We start from the raw sequence: 18585 nt of genomic DNA on the forward strand, positions 1-18585 counted from the left end.
GTGGTGCTTTCGAACTGGCATTGCGAGGCCATGACGAATCAGAAACTTCCTCAAAACCTGGGATCTTCCGAGGCCTAGTGGATTTAATGTCAACCATAGACCAGGATTTGGAAAGACATTTAGCATGTGCTACAGTCTTTAAGGGCACCTCTAATACAATACAAAATGAACTCCTTGACTGTATGCTCGAAGTTATAAGAAGCCATATTGTGCAAGAGTTGCAAAACACAGACTTTGTGGCTATTCAGGCTGATGACACCACTGATGTGTCCACTCAAACACAGTCCGTGTTAGTGTTTCGGTACCTTGACAGTGACAGAAACGTTGTGGAAAGATTTTATGGCTTCACACATTTAAGTGACTCTAGTGCAGCAACCATCACTAAAGCAATACTGGATCAACTGGACTTAATTTTCCCGGACCTGCCTCAAAAACAAAAACTGATCGCACAAAGCTATGATGGTGCGTCCGTAATGAGTGGAAGCCTTAGTGGAGTACAGAAACGAATTCGAGATGTGTACCCTAATGCTCATTTTGTGCACTGTTACGCCCACCAACTCAATCTTATTATGCAACAGGCGGTATCAAAGATCAGAGAGACACGAGTTTTCTTTCAGGATATCGGAGGCATAGCAGCATTCTTCACACGTTCCCCAAAAAGAACAGAAGCCCTTCATGAGATTGTGGACAAAAGCGTACCAAGGGGATCCTCAACTCGTTGGAACTTTCACACTCGTACAGTCAACTTAATCTTTGAACAGAGGGAGGGCCTTCATAAATGTTTTGTCGCCATAGCATCCAGAGCAGACTTTGATCACACAAGTCAGGGTGAAGCCCATGGCTTTATTAGAATACTAGAAGACAAAGAGTTTCAGTTCTTACTGTTTTTATTTCATGGCATAATGACTCCTGTTGAGGTGTTATACGATCAGTTGCAAAAAAAAGACCTAGATACTGTCTCTGTGAAAGCCAATACATCTGATTTGTACAACAGATTATGAAAGTGAGAGATGGGGTTGACGATTTAGAGAGCAAACTGCCGGAGGATTCTATTTTTGCAAACCGCAGACAAAACATCACCTCTCTGGTTCGAATTGGAAAGGAGGTATGTGACATTGTAATTGTGCAGGCAAAAGAACGTTTTTCATTCACAAAACATTTGGTGAGTGCAACTTTATTGCAAAGTAAAGAGTTTGCACAATATGATGAATCCTTCCCTGAGCGTGCTCTGAATCAGGCTGTGGAAGCATATCCTATGCTCATAAAAGAGCAGCTGAGAACTGAGCTATATGTACTCTACAGAATGCCTGTGTACCGGAAGGCCAAAAGCGCCTTGACTTTGCTGAGTTTAATTCATAAACTGCATATGGAAAACTCACTTACAGAGATAGTGACTTTACTAAAAATTGTGATTACGACTCCAATGACAACAGTAGAAGCTGAACGATGTTTTTCAGCCTTAAAGCGCATAAAGACATTCCTCAGGAACACCATGCTAGAGGAAAGACTAAATACTTTGGCGATGCTATCTGTAGAGAGCAAGCTAGTCCAAAAGATACCGGACTTCAACATGAAAGTAATTGACAAGTTTGCTACACTGAAAGAAAGACGTGCGGATTTCATTTACAAAAAGTGAATGCTGCTACTTGTTTGTTGAATACAAAAAATTCTGATTGAGGTAAGAAATGCATTGTTATCTCTGTTTTTAAAAGTTTTGTAGTGTTTGTTCTATTTGGAGACTACACAGATTTGCTCACCTTTGTTCACTGGCCGGACCTGTCTCCCGCAGGGTGAACGATTCGTTGCTTGTGTTGCCTATCAAAACTTTCCCCTTGGCAAATTACGAAAAACTTTATACCATTTATATTTGGGGTACTTGCGTGGACCTATGTGAAGTGTGTGTACAAAGCTCAGCTCAACCAGAATCACGGTAACAGCGCATTGCGCTGCCTCTTTTATATTCAGTATATTGTAAGACTGTTTTTCTTCCCCCGCCTTTCCTTGTTTCCCTGTTTTCCCCTTGCTTGCCATTTGTTACTCTAGAGTCTAATATTCTGTATGTTGCAAGACTGTTTTTCTTCCCCCGCCTTTCCTTGTTTTGTTTCCCTGTTTTCCCCTTGCGTGCCATTCGTTAATCTAGAGTCTAATAGAGTCGGAAGGCCGTAGGGGAAGACTGTGGACTTTTCTTCAAGTTCCTGATGCTCCTGCGGAACGAGCCTGGCAACCATTACACTGCTGTGCAACTTCTTCTACTCTTAGAGCTGAGATTTCCATGAAAGTCTTATAGTCTGAATCAGCACCTGAGCATAATAGGACAGAATGTATGAAGTTCTGTGGTAATACTGAATAAGCAGCTACCTATGTTATGCCATCTATTAATGTAATAACTGCACTTTCACAATTGCTTTATTGACCTTCCTGCTTTATCAAATTTGCTTGAAAATGCACGATTTTTCTTCATTTTTTTCAAAATTTTCTTGGGGGGGTGGTCGGGGGGGTAACCCCCCTAAACCCCCCTTTTGGGGTTCGGGATCGCTCGCTCGCTACGGTGCTGTATGCTAATTAGTTTGCACCCCACCACTTTAAAATCTCACCCACCGCTACTGCCATTAACTACTCTGGCACAAAACCTTGTCTGAACTGTAGTCATTGTCATAACATTATCAAAGGGAACACCGTCAATCATTCAGGAAAAGTCATTAAACTTTTAACCAATGCAACCTGCGATTCTAAGAACGTTGTTTACCTACTAAAATGTCCTTGCTGATTACCTTACGTAGGGAAAACCGAAAGAAAAATTAAAGTCTGTTTGACGGAACACAAGAGTACCATTAGAAACAAGACCACCAAAGCACCACTTGCGGCTCACTTTACCACACATCATCATAACGTGAGTCAATTGCGGTTCCTTGTTTTGGAGATTGTACTGTTGAGATCAGGTATGGACAACAAAAATAGACTCCTACAAAGAGAAACGGTTTGGATAAAGAGACTTGATGTTTGCCAGCCTAGAGGCCTCAATGAAAGGATTGAATATAGTTGTTTTCTCTAAATGACTTGTTGTCTCACTTGCTGTAAACCATTTTTTGATTCTTCTGATTCCTTGCTCCACAACTTTTTTCTTGTTTACCACTATCTTTTCCGTCTTGATCTCTCTTTCAGTGTGCTATCTTAGATGTCCGTTTAGGTTTTCCAGAACCTCCCACACATTCTTTTGATCCTCAATGCAGTGTGTCATTGTTGATGCTACATTTGTGTATTCTAGGACTCATTTGCCTACCCTCTAACCACTGTTTCGGTGTACCCGTCATTTCTCTCACTTTGTGTTCATTTCTCTCACTTTGTCTTTATTCCTTCATAATCCTCGGATAATTTTCTTTCCTTTTACCGTACCCCTTGTTTCTCTTACATTCTTTTATTCTTTCATAATCCTCTGGTAATTTCCTTTCCTTTTACCTTTTTGAATTACCTTACGTCGCTGTCGCCTCACTGATTCTGTCGACTGTTTAATGTTCAATTTTTGTCTACCTACGTGTATTTTGTTTCATCCTTCACCTCTCTTTGCAACTTTCCTCACCCGTTTCGTATATTTTCTCACTTTTCCAAGATGGCCGTCGTCATGTGTCTGTTCACTATGTTTACCCTCATTCGAATTTGTTTGTTATTTAGCTTAGCAATATGTTTATTTTATGTACTTTCGTTGTATTTGTCTTGGGGCTTTGACTCAGTACACCTTTGATTTACCATTATTATTTTGGCTTCTGTTATCGGTGTGTTACCCTTTTCTGTTATGGTCCGTTTTTAGTTTAGTTTAATTTTATTTACTTCCGTGTTCATTCACGAAGTGCTGACCTACTAGTTAGACCTGTTATGCGCTTTCCACGCAGGATATCTGGTAAGCCCCGATTATGGTATATTTCTTTGCCGTTTGATTACACAGGTGCGTTACATTTAATGCGACCTTTCTATGTAACGTGTTAGTTTCGTTCGGGTCAACACTAAGTTACTTACGTACACGGGTGATGTGCACGCGGTTCTCGTGCTTCACACATCGATTAAACTTCACAGGTCCTCTGTTATGATTTCACTGCCTTTATGATTAATGTCTTTTCCATCACGAGGTGGATCTTTGCCATTATTCCAATGTTCTCATGATCAATGCTTTTTTCATCACGTGGTTTTATAGTAACTCGCACAGACTCTGGTATACTCTCATATTCAGATTTCTGTTTCACCTTTAAGTGTTACTCGATAAGTCACAGTGTTGGTCTCATTATTGTCTGTCTTACTTACACACTTATTTCAGTATTAATCCACTGGTTAGTACATCTATTTAAGCTCACCCTTCGATCATTTATTTCTCTTAGTGATGTGCTCAAATTGTGGTAGATAGCTCCCCTTCCTGATATGAAATCTTTTATTTTCAGATTGTGAATTGTCCCCTGACGAAGGGCCACGTCCCGAAATGCATAGGGACATTATCAATACAATTGGATGTTGTTGAATAGTAAATTGCGTGCACCTTTCTTCAATACAGTCACTATGATGTAATACGTGACCTACAAAATAAACTCATTCCTAAATGGATTACCAATGAAAAATACATTTTTGTGTTTTTGCACCTTGATTACTAACATTGAATGTACTGAAGGAGTCCTCGTCTCCTACAGGTGTGCCTTAGGAAGTAGTGCAGGTGACTCCTGCACTCCCCTTATCCTGGAGCACTTTACTTTTAAACATATTCATCTAAAGTGCAGCATGCCACTACTGCTACAATTCCAAAACAACCTACATAATTCCCCTACACACCACATGTATACACTCCTTAACACATGGCTAAAAGACATTGCCATTTACAATGCCATTAGCTCTAACTCAAATCCGAGACCTACTGCATTTCCAATGCTTGTTTTATCTTGGTGGGAGAGATTAGCAACTATTAAAATGATGCTTCTCCCTATAGTCAATTTTTACCTCTCAATGCTCCCTATTTCTCTTCCTCTCTATTTTTTGCTTCCATAAATCTCATTCTTACTAAATTCTTATGGAATAATCGCAAAGCTAGGATTTCTCTTTCTCGTCTCCAACAACCCAAAGAGCTAGGTGGGGTTAATTTTCCTAACCTCTCTCGCTTTCACTCTGCCTTTTATGGCCTTTCCTAACAGAGTGTTCCTGTCTTCCTTTGAAAGCTTGGAGTACAATAGAACTAGCGCAACTTTCACCTTTCTCATTCCTTACAGCTACTCGTTTATCTCAGCCTCCAAAGCGTTTTCTCACTCCCACCTTCAAGCACTCAAAAGTACTTCACTTCAATATTTGGCTCCTTTTTATCACAAGCGGACTTTCACTCTCTGAAATGAAAATAAATGAAATGAAATTTGATTTATAAAGTGCATGGCTGCCCGAGAGCGTCCCAGCGCTCCGATCTGGTACAACAAATCCTTAAAGATTAACAATAGAGCACTTTTTTGGAAAGAATGGATTGATAAGGGCATCCTCTTCTACAATAGTCTTCTCAGAGATAATTCTTTTGGGGGATTTTTCCGACATTTGTGCATCCTTTCACCTTTCTAACACATACTCTTCCCAATAGCCCTTACTTAAACATGCCCTAACCACTTTTATTTCCCAACATAGTTCCCTTACCATTGATATCCCCACAAGTTCCCCACTACCTGGCTTTTTTATTCCTCTCAAAGCCGCTGCTATTTATAAATTAATTTCCAGTCCCACCGCGGATAGGTCCAAATCTAAACTTGAGCTCTCCTGGGAAAGGAACTTATCAAAGGAATTCTCCTTTCAGGTTTGGGATTCTATTTGGTCTAAAATACACACTGTTTCTCGCTTAGCCAGCACTACACAGACTTTATACTTTTTTATAATACACTTTTTTTTACTCCCTCTGATTTATATTAATTCAAAACACTAGATTCCAAAAAATGTTGGTCCTGCGCATGTGCTGATAGTGATTTTTTCCATATGTTTTTTCACTGTCCGTTGGTTAAATCCCTTTGGTCTCTCTGTGGCGAGGTGGGAACCTTCTTCCATATTTTGGGGGACTGCGCCACAATCCGGACATACTGGTCTAGACTGGCGGACATTATGTCTGAAGTGGTCGGCACTGGGGTCCACTGGAGGCCTGATGGCACATCTTAGGAGTTACAAGCGACATCACATGGCCCATGTGGGAAAAATCAATAGGAACCAACTAACAAATTACAGTAGACCAATTAGCGTATTTCGCAAGTTAATTGGATACAATAATAGTTCAATGGTGTACAACAAGTGATTTTTTTCTTTTCTTTCTGATAAACGGTGTTCGTCCTAGGTAGTGAAAGTCGACATGTTTCGGCCTCTCAATCTAGCCACCTCAAGAAAAAGCGGAACCGAAATTCACTAAGCAATGATATCTGAAAATACACTCCAAAGCGTTCTAAATGGAAGCTACCAATATCACTGCGGGTTCCAGGAAAAAAACGTGCACCAGGGGTTGTGAAATTAGATCCAGGCAGTTATATGTTCAATAAAAGTAAAGCTCACTCTGTCCGGTGATTTTATATGGAGCTGAAAATCATCCTGCAGGTTATGCTGGGTCGCGTCTGCGATCCACAACTTTTCCACATTGCTTTGATCCTCGTAATCCGCTAGGCACCGGCGGCTGAGTTAATCTGCTCAGGCATTCAGGGAGTTTATCCATCAGGGAGATGACCTGTTGTTCCAGCCAAGTCCAGAGATGCAGGGCTTCTTGACAGAGGGTCCACAACCCCACGCCACCCTGTTTGTTGTAGTACCACATGTCGGTAGTGTTGTCTGTGAACATTTGAACTAGCCTTCCCTTGAGGAATAGAAAGAAGGCTTTTAGTGTCAATCGGTTCGCACAAAGGTCCAACAAGTTGATTTGGAGCCTGGCCTCCGCCGGAGACCAGAATCCTCTGATCTCCACATCTCCCAGATGAAAGCTGCATCCAAGAAGTGATGCATCAGTCCCCCTTGTGAGAACTTGGTGGGGAAGAGAGAGGGGTCTGCCTCTGACCCAATCGGGGCTTGTCAGCCACTACTGTATCTCGTTCTCAGTGTCCTCCGATATCTGAACAAGGTTGGTGAGATTTCCGGGACGCTGCACCCATTGGAACTTAAGGTCCCACTGCAGCGTTCGCATGTGTAATCTGGCATGATCCACTAGCAGGATGCAGGAGAACATTGCCCAGCAGCCTCAGAGACATTCCCACCGAAATCCAGGCTAGAGGCTGAAACATTGGTATCATAGCCGGAATATACCGGACTCGCAGTGAGGAAGATAAGCCAGAAACTGCACGGTGTCCAGAACTGCACAGGTGAAAGGCAGCCAAGTGAGACTTCAGCACATTGAAAGTGAACCCCAGCTAATGCAGGAGGCTCGCCTTAGTTTAGAGGTGGGAGACGACTGATTGGGACAAGTCCGACTTCAACCAGTCACTGAGATAGGGGAAGACTGGAACCCCTGATCCATGCAACTGCCGCCATCACCTAGGTGAACACCCGAGAGGCACTGGTGAGGCCAAAGGGGAGCATGGTAAACTGAAAGTACTCATGGCTCACCGTAAACTGCAGGTAGCAGCGATGGATGGGCAGGACGGGAATATGGAAATAGGCGTCCTGAAAGTCCAAAGCTACCATCCAGTCTTCCAGATCCAGGGCAGATAGACCTGAGCAAGAGTGAGCATCTTGAACTTTTCCTTTCTGAGGAAGTAGTTGAGGGCTCTGAGATCGAGGATAGGACAGAGGCCTCCATCCTTCTTTGGAACCAGAAAATAGCAGGAATAGCAACCACAGTCTATTTCTGGTCCGGGAACCCTCTCTATAGCTCCCTTGGTCAAGAAAGTTTTGACTTCCCTGCGAAGTAAGGCAAGGTGATCCTCCGTCAGCCGATCTTTAGTTAGAGGCATGGAGATAGGGGTAGTCTCGAAGGGGACGGAGTAGCCTATTTAGACTATTTGCAAAACCCACCTGTCCGAGATGATATCCCGCCAGTGGTGGAGGTGATGGCATATCCTGCCACCAACTGGATGCCAATTATTTGGAGGATCAGACTAGGAAGGTTTAGAGGGGGTAAGGGTTGCGGCCTGACCCAACTTCTGGCCTCTCAACCCGCGGGGTCGGGTGACCCATGCCCACACAGAGGTTGTGGAACCTGTGCAGCCCTCCTGCCGAGGTAGGGCTGCCGTGGTTGGATGCCCCTCTGTGGAAACAGAAGGAGGGAAAGGCTGATGCAGGCCAGGATGACATTGAGAGGCCCAAGGAATAGGCCCTAGCCCGCGACTCCATAAAGCGCTCTAGTGCCACGTCTGCCCTGTCTTCAAAGAGACGAGAGCCATCAAAGGGCATGCCCAAATGGCTGGCTTGGACATCCCCTGAAAAGCCAGACATTTTCAGCCAGGTGTGGCGCCTAACGGCAACCTGCCAAGCGAGTCTGTTGTGTATTGGCAACAGAGTATGGCAAACATTGCTGCATCTCTCCCATCGGCCACAGCCTGGAAAAGGACTCCCCAGGTCTCCTCCGAGACTTGTGACAGCACTTGCAAAACCGTTTCCCATAGCGAATGGGAATAAAGGTCCAAGAGGCATGCAGTGTTTACCAACTGCAATGCTAGGTTGGTGGAAGGGAAGATCTTCTTAGCAATGCTGTCCAGCCTTTTGGATTACCTATCCGTGGGTGCGGATGGTAATGTGCTACTGGAAGTAGAAGCTTGGACCACCAAGCTGTCCGGGGTGGGGTGGTTGGAGAGGAAAGCTAGGTCGCTCGATGTAGGGCGATGGTGACAAGCGATTGTTCTGTTCACAGGAGCCGCTGGGCTTGGAACAGGTGCCTAGTAGAACATCCACCAAGGCCTCATTAAATGGCAGCAAGTATTCCAAGGTGGGGACACCAAGCTGCAGGACCTCTGTTAAGACATTGATCTTGACCATCTCTGTAGGAAACTGCCGGTCCAAGACCTCCTCAGTCCACACGCCACCACTGCACAGAAAGCTCATTCCTCTGTAGCAGGTTAGGAGGAGACAGCATGCCAGGCTCCGGGGAGGTGTCCAAGCCGCAGGCATTACCCAGGTCCTCGTACCAGTGCATTTTCTCATTGTAAAGCAGGATTTTCAAGGGATCCTCTACCAATCTTCATCTAGTCCGAGCCCTTCAGAATAAGACACAGAACACGACATGGAGCCCAAGGGCTCCGTCGGTGCCGGCCTCGGCATCGGTGGACGTCCAGCCGGCTCGATGTCATCCAGAATGATGATGGAAGAAACGCCGCCAGTGACGTCTAGTGTCTTGGTGTCGGATGCAGCGCCGGAAAAAGGTCAACGTGGTACAACCACCGCCAGTCTGGATCCAGGAACAGATCCAAGAGGAGTCCATGGCTGGAGCCGAAGGTGCGAAACCCACGGGTCTCCTTCTGCTGAGCCTGTACAGCCTGAAGGGCACAGGCAGGGTTAGGCCGCCCAAATATGGCGCACATGGCGTCATTAAATTATTTTAGCTGGGCAGGGGTTGCTCCCGGCTCCGGAAAGGAGGGAAATGTGGCGCCGGCCCAGTCAACGCCGAGACTCCTCCGTCTCATCGGGTGATGGACGGGGCGAAGTCGAAGCATGTTTCGACTTCTTGTGCTTTTTATGGTGCTTCTTACCCGACCCCAATGACTTCGAGTGGGAAGAAGAAGTCTTCCATCCCCGGGAGCAGTGTTCGGATATTCCTCTCGACTGGGGCCAGGAGCCAGATCACTGTAGCGCCAGGCTGCAAGCAGCTTTTGGGACTACTCCATTAAAGCTGTAGAAAACCAGCTCTATAAATCTTACACCAAAATGAGGTATAGTGTGTATAGTGTCCAGGTGACCCCAGAGGAAGGCAGAGGTTAAAGTGAGATAGAACCTTACTCTCTATTTGTGGTAGAGTGGTCGAGCAGTAAGGCAGTATCAGAGGATGGTGTTAAGCATTTGATGTACACACTCAGTCAGAAAATGAATTCACATACTCAAGGACTGAACTCTAGACCAATTGTTTTTGTATAAAAAATATACTGTTGTTTTATTTTTAGAACCAAGCAAGGCAGGCACAGGTAAGCATTAAATACTTTACAGTGACAAGTTGCTGATAGTAGAACAGTTTGAAAATGCAATAGGAATTGTACTTTGTTTGATTTACAGGGGATGCAGTAGGTTGCAATACTTAGCAAATACAGTACATTGAAATGAATAGATTTTTTCAGTAAATTACAGGTAAGTTACTTTTTACGTTACTTTTCTAACTCAGTGCTGGATACCTAGATTCAGCACTGGGACATTTCCTGCAAACAGGTAAGTAAATAAGTTTTGGTTATTCGGGCGATTTTTAAAGAATATGTTTAGATTTCAAAACTCCACACAAACACTTTTTGGAAGTAAATTGTCAATGTTATCCTATGGAGGAAAAACAGGTTATCGGTTCGCAGGTAAATTATCAACTGTGGGAGGTAAGGTTATGGGGTTAGACTCAGGGTCACCCAGGGTCAGTGATGCACTATTGTTGCACCCTCAGCCGCACCAGGGCGGCCGGGTGCAGAGTGTTGAGGCCCAATGTTATCCAACGGGGGATAGTGGGCCTCTGGTTGGTGGCTACTGGCAAGCAGGCCAACGGGTTGTGGGAGCAAAGCTCCTAGGGTTTAGGTCAGGGCAAATGGGGAAACAAAGTAGCACAAAAGGTGCACCCTCAGCGGCACTGAGGCGGTCAGGTGCAGATTGCTGTTTCGACGTCGGGCGCCATGTTGTTTTCAGTGGAGAAGCTCCGGTTTGCAACAGCAGTGCAGGCAGGGAGACGAAGGACTTCTGGGTATGACCACCACTTCAAGAGGTAAGTTAGGAGTTGGTTAGGCACCGTCGGTTTGGGCATACAAGACCATGGGGTGCAGGGGTGCCTTTTGGGGTCGGATCTTCTTACCAGCTGCGGGTCGAGTTTGGGGGGGCCTTCTGGATTTAGGCTGCAGCGTCGGCTGGAGGTTTGAGGCAGGTCAGGTGTCGCCGGATGAGTTTGCCCACTCGAGCTCGAGCCGTGGATGGCGGGTGCAGAGTGGGGCAGATTTGTGGCCTCCGGCTACTCGAGCCGTGGATGGCGGGTGCAGAGTGGGGCAGATTTTTGGCCTCCGGCTACCTGCCAGATGTTGCAGTTGAACAAATCCGGTGTTCACAGGAGAAGCAGTCTTTGGAAGTGATGGCAGGCAGGTCCTCTGGGGTTTTTGAGGTTTCTGGCTGCAAGACACACCAAGATTTTCAGGAGCGGGTTTTGGGGAGGGCGTAGGGGTGTAGGGGGGCCGGTAGGGCTGGGCCCAAGTCAGTGGCGCCTTCCTCTTGTAAGCTGCTACACAGCTGTTCAGTCCTTCTTCTTTTCTTCTTCTTGTCTGGCTGGATCTGAGGAAGCAAGGTTCAGGGTGCCCCAAAATACTAGATTTAGGGGTGTTACGGGTAGGTAGAGGCCAGGGACCAATGGGTCCCTTTCCTGGGGTGGGTACACCCCCTACTGTGCCCCCCTCCAGGGGGAGGGGGGCACAAGCCTGTCCCTGGTTGATGGGTCCCACCATCCTCAAGATGGAGGGGACTCTGAGTTGTGCTTCATCTCGCCTCCCCCACCTGAGGGGTGGAGTTGGCAGAGGGGGGCACACCTCTCTCCCTCACTTGCTTTTCCCGCCCAAAGTGGGGGGCAGAACCAGAGGGGACCAGTTGCTGAAAACAGCAAGTGGTCTGGGGAAGCTCACAAAGGCGCATTCCTTTGAAGCTTCCCCTTTGTGAACCCTGCCCATCTTGGGGGAGGAGACTTGGCCCCTCGTCCCAGGATGAGCATTGTTTCAGGCACCCGAAAGCAGCAGGTTCTCAAACCAGGGGTCCAGTAACATGTCTGTTGATGGCAGCCTAAACAGCCACTCAGTCGGGACACTAGAGGTGGGTTTGTTCTCTCTCTCTCTCTCTCTCTCTCTCTCTCTCTCTCTCTCTCTCTCTCTCTCTCTCTCTCTCTCTCTCTCTCTCTCTCTCTCTCTCTCTCTCTCTCTCTCTCTCTCTCTCTCTCTCTCTCTCTCTCTCTCTCTCTCTCTCTCTCTCTCTCTCGGAGATGCCATCAGAGGGCATCTTTCTGAGATGCCCTCTGTGTGCATTTTTCATTAAATCCCACACTGGCATCAGTGTGGGTTTAATGTGCTGAGAAGTTTGATACCAAACTTCTCAGTTTTCAGTGTAGCCATTATGCTGCTGTGGAGTTCATAATGACAAACTCCTTTGGCTAAAGGCAGCACTGCACGCACAATGTCTAAGAATGGACTTAGACATTGTAGGGGTACAGAGCTCATGCACCTGTACCCTTACCACTGGTATAGTGCATCCAACTAGAGGGGTGACTGATCTATGCCAGGGCAGTGGGTTGTAGGCATGGCACACAGAGATGTTTGCCATGTCGACTCTTTACTTTGTTCTGCACCAACACATGCAACCTGGAAAGGCAGTGTGTGAGTGTAGTGGTACAGTACCTCTATGGGTGGCACAATAAGTGCTGCAGCCCTTAGAGGCCTTCTCTGGTCACAGTGCCCTGGGTACCTGTGGTACCATTTACCAGGGGCTGACCTGAGGCCAGAGATGCCAATTGGGTTTAGTTTTGGGGAAAGAACACAGGCCCTGGGAATCTGATTGGGAGGGACCAAGGGCACACCAAGTAAAAGTGCATCAGTAGTCAGGCAAAAAGTGGAGGGATTACTGCGACAGAAACCCTGGGCCCCACAATAGATACCTACTTTACTGACAATCAGGGCACAGCATCCACACAACTCACAGAATGGGAAGCAGTTAAGGTGGAGTGTCAATAGCCATTGCGACAGGTGCTCGCACTTCATCAATGGTGCTCTCATTCACACAGAATCACAACTAGGACTCCTTGAACAAGAGACATTAGGAGACACTACACGTTTGAGTGATCTACAAAATCTTTAAATACAACACGCAGAGTTATTAAACAACTGAGACTGGTAGATTATAAATCCTATATTCAGAGGATCCACTCCGAAGGTGACAGATCTGGGACATTACTGGCCCAAATGATACAACCACCAATGTCTTGCACTCTGATATTATACATCACAACACCATCTCAAATACACTGCAACACAAAAGTGGAGATTGATGAGGTCTTTCGCTCCTAGTACACTGAATTAAATAGAGCAAGGTCTACTACGTCCTGTGCAGAGAGCGCCATTTTCCTGGGTAGTTTGAGGCTTCCACAGATCACACCAACATCACTAGAATTGCCGCAGGCCTCCAATCACAAGGTGAATTACGCCAACCTATTCAGGACATCGCAAGCAATAAAACACCAGACATCAATAGAATGCCCATCAAATTTTATTCTAACCATGCCAAGAGAAACTGTATAACGCATCCTTTGAACTGGGTACACAACCCCAATCCACTAAGCTGGCCTTAGTCACCTCCTTGCTCAAAATAGGCCGGGCTTCAGATGATCTTTTCTCCTATAGACCACTCTCCTTATCAAATTCAGAATATAAAATTCGTAGTAAAGTTTTGGCTACAAGGCCGACTCTTTATCGTGAGATAACATATTTCTCATTGGACTTGTTCAACATATGTTTTTTGCCCTGATGAAGCCTTGTTAGATGAAACGCATTGGCTGCGCTTCTTTTGAAAAGTACAAAATAAAGCTCAAGATTGGATTGGATTAATGAAGAACCACGAGTATTAATTTCATGTGACAAACATATTGATGACCGTGCTGTATTAACAATATTGGTGTTGCCTCTCAAAAACCTTTTGAAAGATTGTATTGTAATTTATGGTCATTGGTCAGCTGACCATTGAGGTGGGCAGCATTTCTTTTCTAATTTACTGTGGTGACGTTATCAAGCAGTGCAGCTTTGAATTCCCTGGCTGTTCTATTTTCCTGCTCTAGTATATTAACTGGCAAAACAAGCCTGATGGCAGCTAGACCTTAAGAAGCACAGTGGACGTGATCTTCATCACTGGTAAGGTTGGGAGAGGTCTTCCAGGACCTCTGCCATATTTCCTAATAACCAGACAATGTACAAATGCGCTCGTGAGAAAAGTTTCCAGGTCCTGTCTGGAATCTGACAAATATTCAAGGAATCTGTAGGAAGAAATATGCATTAGAAGAACATGTGATCTCTCGCTTTACATAATCAACACAAGAGGCACGAGTAGCATTTTAAACCGCACCTGACTGCCATTCTTCATTAAGTGCACTTTCACTGCCGTGAAGATTCTCTTCCTCCTCATCCAATTCCAAGTCATTCGCTATTGTGGGTCCCACGTTCTCGCCATGTGGCACTGGATCGGCTCCAGTCTCCTCCTGCTCATTGCCTTCTTCACTTGGCTGCTCTCGTAATAACTGCTCCATGGATGCCTGCAGTTCCTGAAGGTCTCGGTCTGTTTCTCCAAACATACTGTAATAAAAGATCATGATTGATTATACCACACCCAAACTCCTACTTTACTAGTATGAACTACCATAAACATTAATGAGATCCCGTAAATCTCTATTTGAGGCCTTTCTTTCTCCAAGCTTCATTAAATACTGTTAATAAAATTATGAAACCTTCCTATCATTTCTTTAATTAAATAACATCTACCTGGCAAGTTTTTGATCTTGAAGTTTTGATTATGTCACTTTGCGTGCCTTTCATCCAGAAGCATGTTAAAAACATTTTCAAATCTGCATTACGATTTCACATGCCTGATACGAAGTAAACGTCAAGCTATTTTTTAATGTATTGTTTTCAAAAGCAGCACAAACACCAACATAATCAAACGATTTCTTCTGGGATTAATTTTTACAGTGGCTAAATTTATACCGCATTCTAAAGCCACTACATGCATCCTTTTAATTAATCACATTGTTCTAATGAATATATTGATCTACTTCATAGTTAACCAGAATCTTAGATTAAACATCTGCATTGGATCATCATGCCTTCCTTAGTTTTTAACACCTTAGCTGCGTGTAAACATTTCTCCCCAGTGCTGCGCTGTCCATTAGAACTAGTGCTGAATGGACGTTCAATGGTCGTGCGCAGCACTGGGGAGGTAGCGCTGCTGACGACCATTGGCCGTCAGCAGCACTTAAGGGGTTAAATGTTTCATAACAGTTGCATAAAATCACACAACCTGAGCAAAAATTAATTTACAATGGAATAGCATGCAGAGCAGAGACTTTAGCAATTTCCTAAGTGTCTCCCCAAATCTTTTTTTTTAACGGCATTTACTTTTTTTGCTAGGATACCATGAATTTCCAACATTAAGCTAGTGCTTTGTCAAATCTGATAGTGAATAGTGCGATATGAGAACAAAGATGTAGAATACTAATTGTGCCATACCCAATTTCAAAGTAAACCATGAAAATATTTTGCTTTAGAAGCCACAGCACTACAAATAAGACAACAATTATAATTCAAACGTTGCACAATCATCTACCATAAATGGTAGATGATTGTGCAACTAAGCACAATCATCTACCATTCTAAGCAGTCAAGCAGTCAAGATGTGCATCAATCCAATTCCAGGAGAACCAATGCTTCACTCAATTGAGTACAATGACATCAATTAATTATTTAATGAAACACTGCAACAAGGCTCCACATCAATAGCACCAAGCAATCATGTCCACCTTATTCCATACCAAATTATCCACAAGCAAGATGTTTTCTGTCACAAATCTTACAGATATCATCTATTCCTCCAAGAGCACTATGAAAGATAACAAGCTGTCCTCTATCACTGTGGAATTATTCTCTGGAGAATTGCTCTTTTCTTCCCCAAACCACAAAGTAGGTAAGGTCCTCTTAACACTGAATAAATCCCATTTTAAGTCGCACTATCACATCACTGATCTATAAAGCCCTTAGGAAAGAATAAAAATAACAAAATCTGCCACCATCTGTGCAAGTCAATTGGGCATCAACTACCAGCTACAACACTACAGATCCAGACCTAAAAGCAGCACTGCAACAGAACTAGTCCAAGTTGTGGATATCACCAACACTTCATATGGCACAGAAATGTATGCCCTTCGGTCTTGCTGTATCTTTTGCTTCTATTCATTATTGTCAACCACCAATCCCTGATCAATTTCTTGTTAGCATGCATCTAAGTTAAAGCCTGCATACTGCACTAGAGTACTTCCAACTTTGAAAACAAACTAACCTGTTCACATGGACACCTTCAGACACCAATGAAAGCCAGTAGCTTATGGAGGATCTACTGCCTCCCCCGTACCCTTCAACTTGAATGTGGAGCCTCTAATGCCTCTTCTCTCAAACACGGTATCAATATTACCAAGATACATAACTATCTAGGTTGCCGCCCCATTCCATTTTGGAGGGGAAGTGCCTATCTCGACCTGGATATGATGAAGGTGCAAATGGACCTCATCACCTGCAGCACCAAACAACCTATGATTCAACAACAGCTATGTGTCAGTGAGCAATAACTGTTCAGTTTTCTCTCTTCATAGGCAAACTCACTCGCATGTACCTGCAGCTTCTTCAAAGCTACAACGAAGAAAACTCAATCAGCCTGGCTACTCCCTCTTCCACAGAGAAAAAACCTTTTTACATTCAGACTTAAGAATGACTGTCCAAAAACTGGTTTCATTCTATTTTTAGGTGATATAGATTAGAATCCCTGATTCAACTCAGCTCCTCTGAAGAGTGCCTTGCACACTGCTCCTTACCTCATCAATAGACTAAAGGATTGTAACCACATTGCCACGATGCTGGTGGGCGTGCACTTGCTGCCTATAAAAGCCAGGGTTATGTTAAAGACCTGCTTCATTAATGTACAGGCAGGTACAAGCAGCACATCACTCTACATTCTATGACAACTTAGTAAACTCTCTTGATGCCAAAATGATCCACATTTCTGTCACTGACCTGTTCTGTGTGTGGTCTTGGCACAGAGGTTTGTAGATGCAACTCATTTATTATGACTACGGAAAATCACTCTTTCTTTAATGGGTATCTTTTCTGAGTCTGCAGGATCAACAAAGCCCTTGCTATATAAAAGATAACAAAATCTGACAGTGGTTGCACATTTGTTTTAAGGGAAATAGAGTAATGTTCTCAATAGCTGACAGTTGCTCACAAGTCAAGAAAGAAATGTGTCTGGGGCACAAGAATCGCTCTTATATTTGTTAAGAGGGAAGAGGGGAAGTTCACATTAAGAGGAACAAAGCTATGCCAAATGCTCCTCTGAGCACATGGGTAAGGCCACTTAAAGTGACATGGGATGATCTCTGCCATATCACCTAAACTTATAAGAACTCTGAAAGACTATGACTTTTTAACTTTTACTTTGTTCTGTCATTGAAGACACTGGTGGGGAAACTTTGCAGGTGATAACCTGCAGGCCCTGTGACTTGCCTTCTAAATAAAAATTATATATTTAAACTCTCAGCATTCCCGTCCTGACGATCTGGTGTTTCTTTCTTTTTCAATACAATGAAAAACATGCGATCACCAGGACGGTAAGGCTGATAATTTTAGAGAACTTGTGGGAAGACAGAAGAACTGCTCACAAACTGCTGTCATATTTAGCACCTTGTGCCCTAATACATCAGATGGAAATGGGACCCTGCATAAAATGACATATGAGTGTTAAATGAAGTGACTCTTCCACCAGTAACCCCTTGCAGTAGGTGAAAAGTAAACTCAATGTTACTTAGTGGATGAACAAGGATTCTAAATGATAAGATAATAATACATCTAAAGACCATCCCATACAATTTCAAATAGGAGATGGATCTAGTACAACAGGTTGAAGAGAGATCTTTGTTGTAAAAATATTTTTGTCCTGTAAAAGGTGGTGCGTCGATAACTTTATATTTTTATTGTGACATCCTTGTGTTTTTATTATGCAACTAATTAGTGAAATATATAGAAATTTGTTTTTAATTCTGATGCTGTACATATCAAATTTTCTTCTGGAGAGAGAATATTTGCGATAAATATATATCAATGTATTTGTTGTTTTAACAAAGTATCAGAGTGATATTTGATATTTTTAGATAATTGCAACTTAAATAAATGAGACATTTTATATACAATGATGTTCAGTGTGTAGTTTATGGAGTGAATGTAAATAATTGCTTGCATGAGAGTGCATTGATTCACCTTATTGGATGTGTAACTAGAGATACACGAAAGGGACATTTTGGTTATAATAATTAATAATTATAATTATATAATATATAATATAATTGACCCTGTCCCTTTCGGGTGTAAGGGCACCTCTCTCAATTTTGTGGAGTTTCTTGCCTTCTAAAAATGTCATTCAATTAAGAGTACTGTGAAAAATTGGATTGGTGGTTGACTGCATTGTGAGCTCTGGTCGAAGCAGCAACTACAATCCTTGTCAGGGTGAGGCGCAAACCAATCCCAAATTAACCTGAGGTCAACCCCCTGGTAGCTTGGCACTGACCAGTCGGGCTTAATTTAGAGGCAATATGTAAAGAATTTGTGCAACATTACAAACAGTAAAACAGTGAGTACATTACACAAAAAGGATCCCACATCAAGT

At 43.8% G+C, this 18585-nt stretch overlaps 1 protein-coding gene across 1 annotated transcript in view; it reads right to left on the reverse strand.

Moving 5' to 3' along the window:
• Positions 1-18585, reverse strand: part of LOC147728645 (serine/threonine-protein kinase Nek1-like) — a 460469-nt gene that overhangs the window by 91281 nt on the left and 350603 nt on the right. Inside the window, exon 10 of the mRNA XM_086962422.1 lies at positions 14230-14456. Coding sequence (XP_086818548.1) covers positions 14230-14456 — 227 coding nt within the window. The remainder of the gene's footprint in view (positions 1-14229; positions 14457-18585) is intronic.

This window comes from Lissotriton vulgaris, chromosome 3_1, assembly GCF_964263255.1.
Source record: "Lissotriton vulgaris chromosome 3_1, aLisVul1.2, whole genome shotgun sequence".
NCBI classification, from domain to species: Eukaryota; Metazoa; Chordata; class Amphibia; order Caudata; family Salamandridae; genus Lissotriton; species Lissotriton vulgaris.